Raw genomic sequence first — 11,278 nt, forward strand, 5'->3', positions numbered from 1 at the left:
GGGCTCCGTGCTGTCTTATGGGGCTCTGAGCTGTATTATGTATCTCCGTGCTGTCTTATGGGGCTCTGAGCTGTCTTATGGGGCTCTGAGCTGTCTTATGGGGCTCCGTGCTGTCTTATGGGGCTCCGTGCTGTCTTATGGGGCTCCGTGCTGTCTTATGGGGCTCCGTGCTGTCATAGCTGTCTTATGGGGCTCCGTGCTGTCTTATGGGGCTCCGTGCTGTCTTATGGGGCTCCGTGCTGTCTTATGGGGCTCCGTGCTGTCTTATGGGGCTCCGTGCTGTCTTATGGGGCTCCGTGCTGTCATAGCTGTCTTATGGGGCTCCGTGCTGTCATAGCTGTCTTATGGGGCTCCGTGCTGTCTTATGGGGCTCTGTGCTGTCTTATGGGGCTCTGTGCTGTCTTATGGGGCTCTGTGCTGTCTTATGGGGCTCCGTGCTGTCATAGCTGTCTTATGGGGCTCTGTGCTGTCTTATGGGGCTCTGAGCTGTATTATGTATCTCCGTGCTGTCTTATGGGGCTCTGAGCTGTCTTATGGGGCTCTGTGCTGTCTTATGGGGCTCTGAGCTGTATTATGTGTCTCCGTGCTGTCTTATCGGGCTCTGTGCTGTCTTATGGGGCTCTGAGCTGTATTATGTATCTCCGTGCTGTCTTATGGGGCTCTGAGCTGTATTATGGGGCTCTGTGCTGTCTTATGGGGCTCCGTGCTGTATTATGGGGCTCCGTGCTGTATTATGGGGCTCCGAGCTGTCTTATGGGGCTCCGAGCTGTCTTATGGGGCTCCGTGCTGTCTTATGGGGCTCCGTGCTGTCTTATGGGGCTCCGTGCTGTCTTATGGGGCTCCGTGCTGTCGCACGTTATGTAGCAGCAGGGTCCTGGAGAAACGTTGTTTTAAGTAAGTCATAAGTCGGGTTCGTTCGCAAGTCCGACAAAGTAAGTCATACACGTTTAACACAAACATACAACGTAAAGCTTTTCGCCTCGGCCCGATCTCTCAATTATTTTCAATTTATTTTGTGACCATGGTTATTGCTTTGCACTTCCTAGGAGTCCCCTCCACATGACCTCTGCTTTTCTTCTTGCTTCTGGACATCCTTGGCTCTGATTGAGCGCTGTACTCCTGTACACTATCACACTGTACAGTAAGCACACAGCAGCACAACTGTGACAACGTCCGACAGACACGTGAGCTACTTCCGCTATTTGTTCGCATCTACGAATGTTCATAAGTCAGGGACTTACTGTATTCATCATATCCCTGGCTACGAGGTGCATTTTTGTGATGTTCAGTGTTTTGGCGTCTGACACTACCGGGCTGTTTTTGTTAAATGTTGCTACACCCTGTTTTTCATGTTATATGAGGCACTCGATTGGGTGTCGGTTGCTAAGCAACTAGACATAACATTGTAACATGACAGTATACACGTTTGACAGCAAAGTTAGTTATGCTATTAGTTAACACCGCGAAAGCTGTGCTGGAGTTTCATAACCCTGGATAAAGCGTGATACGAAACCCCCTTTCAAATCACAAGTGTGAAATGTTCCTCTAGTCGGTGTTATACGCAGAGACGAGAACAATGATAATCCGGGGTTCAGCGCAGTGTGAAAAGCCATACACGCGTACACAATACCCATCGTTAAAGTGGTCGGATCACGTGTATGAAGCTGTGGATGGAGAAGGTGTACCTATGACGACGAGGTTGAGGAGAGGTTTCCCTCCCTGCCTCTGCTCCAGCTCGGTGCGGATGTTGATCTGCTGTTTGTTTTTGCTGGTGGAGCGAGGCGGAGTCGGGGCCGCCGTGTCCTCCGCCACCACACACGCCGCTTTCGAAGGAGTCTCCGGAGCGGCCATTGCCGTCGCCTCTGGACTCTGACCTCTGCGGACAGAGGAGGTGACTCCATTCTCCTCTGAACTGCACAGACAACACAAATTAGTGTTCCACCAGCGTTCATCTGGTCATCCTTTACAAGCCGCTAGACACCTCAGCAAGATTTTAACAGCTAAGAATAAGCGTTTTTAACCAAACGAGCTCATCTGGGTAAGGAAATAAAAGAAAATATTTAGAAGCCAGCGTGATTTTTTTTTTCCAATGCTAATCAATTTTTGATTTGATTTTAAATCAGAAATCTTTTGCAACATTAAGGATGGAATGAAACACGCACACAACATGCCTTACAATATAGGAAAATAAATCAGATTTTCAATTTTTTAAATAAAAATTCTTTTTATTAAATTAAATCTGAATTATTTTTATTAAATTAAATCTGAATTCTTATTTTTTTAATAAAATTAAATCTTAATTATTTTCTATTAAATTAAATCTTAATTCTTTTTTATTCAATTAAATCAATTCCTTTTATCAAATTAAATCTTGTTTCATTTTTATTCAATTAAATCTTAATTCCCTTTAATTAAATTAAATCTTAATTCCCTTTAATTAAATTAAATCTTAATTCTTTATTAAATTAAATCTTAAAGAATGATCTATTGTACTTATTATCCATTTACAGTTGTATTAAATGTGTGTTGTATTTTAGAGCAGCATGCTTTCGATTTTTCCCCATCTCTTGAAGTTAATAAGAGCAAAAAAGTGCAGCTGACACTGGAGACTCCTTCCAAAACAGCTGAATAAACACCAGAACTATACCTTAATTTGTTTATTTTCGAGTGTCTGCTATACAAGAAGGAATTCATCTCAAACTCTTACATCTGAGTATTACCTATCAAGTTGCCACTGTTGGGCCCTTTAGCAAGGCCCTTAACCCTCTCTGCTCCAGGGGCACTGTATCATGGCTGACCCTGAGCTCTGACCCCAACCTCCAAGGCTGGGATATGCGAAGAAAGAATTTCACGATGCTGTAATGTATATGTGACAAATAAAGGCTATTTCTTTTCTTTTCTTTAACGTGATGTAAACTGAAGCATGCTGGGTATTTTAAGGTCATGTTTGTTATTACTCGTGTGCATCACGCTGAGGCAGCTGTTGTGGTTTAATGTGCTTCATAAATAAAGGAAATAAATTGCAGACATATGGACAGAAATGAAATTTTAAATAATAATAATAATAATAATAATATTGTACGAGTGATTTTCTTTCACATATATCTTTAAAGCTCAGAAGGACAGCACAGGAAACAGCGCTTGAGAAGTGACCTACATGTGACAAAACTTTACGCCCATGTTTATATCGATTTTTTTCCAGGCTTTAGTCACGTGCTCTACAGGAATACACTTTTCAGGTTGTGTGAGTATAAAGGTTGATCCACCTGCACACACAACCCGACACTCTGTACACCTCATAATCCACCCCTTCCCCCTCCACCATGGGTGTGGTCTGTGGTTTAAGGTGGGGAGGTGATAGTCTGCGGATTTCTGTGTTTGCATGTTCATCTGAATAATCTATAAGCAGCAGCCACTCCTGTGGTTTTAATGCTACTAGCTCGTGCGCACACACACACACACCGTCCCCCTATTTCTGCTAAAGGACCACCTAAATATGAGCTAGAAAATGTTATCCATCTTTATCTTCACCATATATGGCCTGGCCTTTTCAGACGAGAAATTCTAGAACCGAGGCGCATCACGTACAGTCAGGTTAAAACGGGTCATTGTTTTAAATTTAACACACACACACACACACACACACACACACACACACACACACACACACACACAGAGAGAATTCAGTTACCAAAACTAAGAATTACTGACTCAACTCACGAGTCCTATTTATTTTTTTTGTTCTACAACATTGCTGAACTCTGTGCTGAGAGAAACCTAGCTCCTGCTGTTCTTACCTCGGCACTTCGAAGCCCATGGTCTGCTTCTTTCCAGAGACGGTCATCCGAGCCACTTTAGGAAGCACCTCAGATTCCAGACGAGTCTCGGGAAGCTCACGGGGTTTCGCTAAACAGTTATAAAGGGGAAAAAAAAAGTTGGAATTACATTTTATATCAGGATGTTACACACACACACACACAATATACAATATACACACACACTATTATCCATAACATTTTTTCCATACTTCTGTTATTCTTTGTACATTTTAATTATTGTAATTAATTAAAAAAATATTAAAGTAAATTTTGTACATAATTCATTAATTTCTTGTCATTATCAGCTCATTAAAGCTCTAGAACTTGTCTAGATTTCATTCATATATATATATATATATATATACGTACACACACATGTATGTATATGTATGTATATATGTGTGTGTGTGTATATATATATATATATATATATATATATATATATATATATATATATATACATATATATATATATATATATATATATATATATATAAAATATGAAATCTAGACAAGTTCTAGAGCTTTAATGAGCTGATAATGACAAGAAATTAATGAATTATGTACAAAATTTACTTTAATATTTTTTGCTCTGGGTGTCTGAGGTTGGTGTGTGTGTATGTATATGTGTATGTATATATATATATGTGTAAGTATATATATATATATATATATATATATATATATATATATATATATATACACACATATATATATATATATATATATATATATATATATATATATACATACATATATACATACATATATATACATATATACACACACACCAACCTCAGACACCCAGAGCTTAGGAATTTTTTTTTTTAATTTTATATAAAACTATATTGTTTTGATCGTAAGTGAAAATAAAAGGGGGGGCGTTGATGGAAAGTACTTAGAGACCATAAAGTTTTGTTCTTTTTTTGTTGTTGTCTTGTTTTTTTTAATATATCTCTTCTTTCTGACTCATTCATTTCTTGCTACTGCTCATGCTGAAGCGTGTGTAATTCAGAGATATCGACCGAGTGGGACGTTTAGTCACCGTGAATACCTAAAAACCCATCAAAACACTAACTGGTGAAGATGCACCTTGGTGTCAATCCTACAAAATGATTTTTTTTAACCCTCGCTTGGTGTCCGACCCATGCCTCTAATGCCTCGAGTGAGGTGTGTGTTGAGATGAAGGACGTATACACCATTCTCATCCTCGATAAACCATTCCTCGGGCATTGTGGAGAATAGCGGAGGCATCCTGGAAGAAGCCACGCTCACCAGGATAGAACCGTTTACATACTTGGGAGGACGAGGTTGATTATCGTATTGGCTTTTGCAAAATTAAAAAAATAATAATACTTTAATGAAGATTTCAAGGAAATTGCATCCGGTTACAACGATACGCTTTGTGTGAAAGAACAAACTCCAGACAGATGCCTCGAGTCATCAGATGCATGGATACATAAAAATCGAGGAGATCTTTGCTGCACCGTTTCACTTACTGAAATTCATGACTCAACTCTCTCAAGATACACCGACAAAGGTGACATGCAAAAACAGACGAACGAAAGAAAGTGTGTGTGAGACACACCGTGTGAGTGTGTGTGTTTCCCCCTCTAAGGTAACCGGGCTTTCTGTTTGCTTTGTCATTCCAGTACTCGTCGAGTCAGTGCACAGACCCACAGCCAGTCATCTCTCTCTCTGTAGCCTGGCTAGGAAAGAGTTAACTGTTCCCACGTCACTGACAGTTACGCATCGAGTGTGCACCGGTGCCATAAAACCCACAGGCTTTCACTAAGACGAATAAACACACACACACACACACACACACACACACTATTCATTGGGATCATGGAGCAGAGCACGAAGCTGACCGCAGCAACATTGGAGTTGAAACTCGGCCTTTGACGATTCTTGAGAACTTTGTGACACTGATGTACGTCCTGAAATGATTCAGTCTTTTCATGTCAAAACTGGCACAGTGTGAAATAAAAAAAGCTCTGTGGCTTATTTTGGAAATTTTTTACAGAATGAGGATCTGAGTGGGATCTGACTCATGGCCACGCTTTATAGTGAATTCTCAGTGGACAAATATTTCCCTCTAGTGAGCTCACTCTATTCCCCTGACACCACAGCCACCTGCTGAGAGCTGAGAGCTGATTGGTCGGAAGGTATTTCCAGAACAGCAGCCCTGACTCTGAGGCAAATCGCAAGCTATATTTATATATGTGCATATCAACACGCTTCTTCTAATACGTTACCGTTTCTATGGTAACGGCATACACGGGGAATTCCTGAAAGTCGTCTATGAACGGCGCTCCTTGCATAATTTACTTCGTTTCAATTTGAACATTTTGGAAGAGCCCGCCTTGAGTTACAAGCTTTCCCGATGCAGGAACATTGATCCTGAAGTCTTATTAAAAAGCAGAGGCTTGGAGGAGAACTAACTTGTTATCGCGGATGCTGCTATAGACCGTCAAGTCGTCCTTTACACGCATTGGAAAAGTTCTGTGGCGTAACGGAAATTAAAGCCTTTACAGGAAAATAATTATCTTCATGACGGTAACAGTAACCCTGCTTTGCATCACTGGTTGTTTTCCAGTAATACCACCACCGCCTCCTTCCTCTGTAAATCCACTGTACGGCTACTCTACGTGTCCAAGCACTGCAACATAGAAACATATTTTGTGGCTTCACATTGTCCTGTCATTTATAAGGTTCATCCCGTTTCCAGAACAACGGGTCGTCCTAGAAAGCCCAGTACTGAGCGTCTGTATTCTGTGACCTGTCTCCTACATAGTTTTAGTAAACAGTGACCGAGTCAAAATACCTTCACCATACTGGTTTGCATATGGTATGTTTTTTAATCAAAGCTGCATACAACCTCAAATATGTGCAAGAATGAATGCAAACCCCTCTGGGATGTAAATATCGTATTAGCCTGGACTCGGCCTCAGCCGAACCGTTGGCTGAACGTCCGATGCCTACGGCACACAAACACGGAGACGCTTCGGAGATTCCTAGTCGAGATCTGATCGGTTGGATCCTACAGGATTTCCAGAAGACGCCCAGGAAACAAAGCCGTCTTGAGCATCGCTCTATTTCCCTGATGGAAGAATGCAGCCGTCATGTTTAACACTGCAACAGTGAGCGCTTATGAGGATCAGATAAAGGCTGGATTTTCCAAATCATGTGAAGGTCATGGTACAGACGACCTTCTTAAATGAAGGATCTAGGGTCCATCGATCAATGGTGGCACCCCTGAACATGACACGGAACAAAATGGTGTATAACCTGCAAGATTTCACGGTTTTGTTGAGATTGTTGCAGCAATAAATGCTCCATTTTGCAGAAATTTTGCTTTTTTGCAGAAAACTGGTGAAATCTCTTGCACAGGATTCTTCTTTTAAACTCCTATAAGTGAAGACACGTATGTAATAACTTTCTCAGAGTGCACTACTCATGTTCCACACACACGTCAATGGATGAGGCAGAATACGTCTCGTGATGACGCAACACCAGACGTCTCGACACAAATCGGCTGAAAATCTGGATATTGCTTGATTTTGCGTTCATTTCTGCAAACAGCAAAGACACAGAATCCTGGAAGGTCTGCTCAAACAGGCTTTCCATATTAATACCAAGTCCCCATGGAAGACATTTTGCCTCTACACATGCTATAAACCCTGATCTACTCCTACTCTGACAATACGATGGATCGATACTGCAGGATCATCTCGTGAAGCCTGTACTGTGATACGGAGACCTCACACCGTGGCTTTAGTGCAGCATCTCGTACTTATTGACATCATTTAGGGTAAAGGAGTCATATTAGTGAGCACCAACAAGCTGTAGATGATTAAACAGGTCCACTTTGAAAAATCCTACTGGTTTCTCTCCATCTCAATAAAAAATAAAAACAGTTCTTGACTTGCCAAAGTAGATTCAATAAAAAGAAAAATGTGTAGGATGAAAGAATAATAAAGTATTTCTATGGACATTTGTCCACCCCCACACCAACCATCCCCCCACCCCCCCAACCACACACACACACACACACACACACACACACACACAGAGAGAGCAAACCAACCTTTATCTTCCACACACACACACAAACACCTGACTCTGCAGGCACAGCCACAAGGCCAGGAAGTGGTGTGGGGGGTAGAGATAATTCCTTCACCTGCATGTGCGCACGCACACACACACACACACACACACACACACACACACACACTAACAAAACACACAAAGTCAGCCACACCTACAGAATATCTATCCTCCAGACACACAATAAGGGTTGCATTCTTACACTGACTCGCACACAAAACACTGCCAGTGGCATTTTTAATGCTACATTACTTATCACACACTTACTAACCAAATACTACCAGAACAAGCACTTTTGAGGGGGTGTTATATTCAGATAACCGAGGAATAAAATGCTCTACAAGACTCTTACCAGACACTGCTACTATTACATCAATTAACTGAACAACTGACTGACCGGCTGACTGACTGACTGGTCTAGCTTACGGTTCCGGTGGTCTAGAGTCCATTCAGTGTTATTAGTAATAAAGACTGATGGTGCTGAAGAGTCGGTTTGTCTTCATATTTCATCCTAACAAAAACAGACAAGTTATTTCTATTTATATTACAATACAGGCAAAAAAAATAAAATAAAATAAAATAAAATAAAATAAAATAAAATAAAATAAAATAAAATAAAATAAAATAAAATAAAATAAAATAAAATAAAATAAAATAAAATAAAATAAAATAAAATAAAAATTAAAAAAGTAAATTTCCCTTTGGGATGAATAAAGGATCTATCTATCTGTCTGTCTGTCTATTTGTGGCCTCCTGGTGGTCCAGCGGCAGGACCCAGCCCTCTAATTGCCATGCCCCAGGTTCGATTCCTGGGCAGGAAGCTAACCCAGCCACTAAGGGGTTAACTCTTATCCAGGCTTGGGACTGGCACTAAAACACAAGGGATGCGTCAGGAAAGGCATCCGGCATAAAACCTGTGCCAAATCCAAACATGCTGACTAAATGACCCGCTGTGATAACCCCAAACAACAACAACAACAACAACAGGCTGAAATAATCCCTTACATTAATTCCTTAAACTAGTAAACTCATATTTTAGGGCAAAGGTTAAGAATTACTCATCAGAAAGCCATGATTTCAAAGCTCCAGCATGTGCCAAGCTGCCACCGCTGGACCCTTGAGCAAGGCCCTGAACCTTCTCCAGAGGGCCCACTCTCCTGCACTTCCTAACAAGCTGGGGTATTTCCCTAAAGAATCATTTCACCGTGATGTAATGTTTATGTGAAAAACAGTCACCTTCTTCTCTGTGGAGTTGTTGAGCAGCATTTCTTACTCCAAGGCTTGTTTTTGTCATCTGTTTACTCATGAGTTGACTGGGAAGTAGGTAAATTTTACCTGTGTGTGTGTGTGTGTGTGTGTGTGTGTGTGTGTGTGTGTGTGTGTGTAAATAAATCAATATATATAGAACCTGTTTAAATCTAGTCTAAAACTTATTGGAAAAGCTGAACATTTTTAATACATTTATTTAATAAATTAAATAATTTACTAATTATGATCTAGATGAACACTGATATACCTGTACACAGACAAAGGTCCGAGTTATTCGGCTTCGCTGGAGGGTGCATGAGGGACACTTACAGCATTAATGTCAACCAAGGTCAACCTTTCTACATGATCATTTTAATAAGAATAGCCCAAAGGTGATGACAAAAGAAGCAAATCATCCCTCTCTCTCTCTCTCTCTCCTGAGGACACGTACACACACACAGCCAGGACCACGCCCAGCAGGATATGTAAATGAGGTCTTGCTAGGAAAACGGATCCGAGGCAGAAAACCAAATACCGGCGAGGGCTAAAACCATCCTAATTCTTCATCATTTCATGGCTTTTCACCTGTCAGTGGTGAGGAGGAGGAGGAGGTGGAGGGAGGGGATAAGGGGAGGGCAGATGGAGAGCTCAGTACACATTAAAAAAAATATATATTAATAAAATAATTAACAGCACTGTGAATAAATAGGAAAATTTTCATTGCAAGTCACGTGATTCTCGTGATTCATTCGAAAACTTTTTTGCTAGGTTAACCTTTGAAGTAAAAGCAGTCATGTCTATAATTATAAAGACGGATGAAACTCGCACTCTTCATTTAGAAACTTTTGAATGACAAATTGAACATTTCAAATGGGCAAATCTTTGCCTTTTATTGTTTTTCATATATATATATATATATATATATATATATATATATATATATATATATATAAAGAGAGAAAGAGGGGCAAAAAGACAGAAGGTCACTGAGTCAAAGACAAAGGCACAGAGGTGTAAAGACAGAGGGGCAGAGGGGAGAGGAGAAAGAAAGAGACACACAGAGAGGCTCAGAGATGGAGAGACATGGAGTCAGAGAGTCAGAGAGACAGAAAGACAGACAGGGGAAGAGAAAAAGAGAAACACACAGAAAGGCTCAGAGGCAGAAAGACAGAGGGGCACGGAGTCTGAGAGAGACAGAAATGCAAAAAAGGGGCAGAAAGACAGAGAGGCAGAGAGGTGAAAGAGAAAGAATGACACACAGAGAGGCTCAGGGGCGGAGAGACAGAGAGACAGAGGGGCAAAAAGACAGAGGTGAAGAGAAAGAAAGAGACAAACACACAGGCTAAGACACAGAGGGGCAAAAAGACAGAGAGGTGAAGAGAAAGAGACAAACACACACAGGCTAAGACAAAGGGGCAAAAAGACAGAGAGGTGAAGAGAAAGAAAGACAAAAAACACTCAGAAAGGCACAGAGGCAGAGGGGCAGAAAGACAGAGGGGCACAGAGTCTGAGAGAGACAGAAAGGCACAGAGGCAGAGGGGCAGAAAGACAGAGGGGCACAGAGTCTGAGAGAGACAGAAAGGCACAGAGGCAGAGGGGCAGAAAGACAGAGGGGCACAGAGTCTGAGAGAGACAGAAAGGCACAGAGGCAGAGGGGCAGAAAGACAGAGGGGCACAGAGTCTGAGAGAGACAGAAAGGCACAGAGGCAGAGGGGCAGAAAGACAGAGGGGCACAGAGTCTGAGAGAGACAGAAAGGCACAGAGGCAGAGGGGCAGAAAGACAGAGGGGCACGGAGTCTGAGAGAGACAGAAAGGCACAGAGGCAGAAAAATAGAGGAGCAGAGAGTTATATGACCAGTTTCTATGTTTACGTCACACTTTCGCCCTTTCCTGTTACAGAGAAACCAAAAAAAATCCTGTGACAGAAAACAAACTCAATGTTTAAAGTTATTACTATAATAAAATATTAATATATGACTATATATATTTATACAGGGATACCTCTAGAGCAAATCAACCCACACCTTCTGACCATCACGTATCATGTTAATACAGATATATCTCTGAGACACATTGAGGAACTGAACCAGGAGCTCTGGCAC

At 41.3% G+C, this 11,278-nt stretch overlaps 1 protein-coding gene across 2 annotated transcripts in view; it reads right to left on the bottom strand.

The window, feature by feature from the left end:
• Positions 1-11,278, bottom strand: part of hbs1l (HBS1-like translational GTPase) — a 53,123-nt gene that overhangs the window by 25,089 nt on the left and 16,756 nt on the right. For both annotated transcript variants that reach the window (XM_058409508.1, XM_058409506.1), the window contains 2 exons: positions 3,798-3,906; positions 1,686-1,912 (listed from right to left, as the gene is read on the bottom strand). In XM_058409508.1, coding sequence (XP_058265491.1) covers positions 1,686-1,912; positions 3,798-3,844 — 274 coding nt within the window. In that variant the 5' untranslated portion in view covers positions 3,845-3,906. The remainder of the gene's footprint in view (positions 1-1,685; positions 1,913-3,797; positions 3,907-11,278) is intronic.

The sequence above is a fragment of the Hemibagrus wyckioides genome, linkage group LG15 (genome assembly GCF_019097595.1).
Source record: "Hemibagrus wyckioides isolate EC202008001 linkage group LG15, SWU_Hwy_1.0, whole genome shotgun sequence".
Taxonomy (NCBI): Eukaryota; Metazoa; Chordata; class Actinopteri; order Siluriformes; family Bagridae; genus Hemibagrus; species Hemibagrus wyckioides.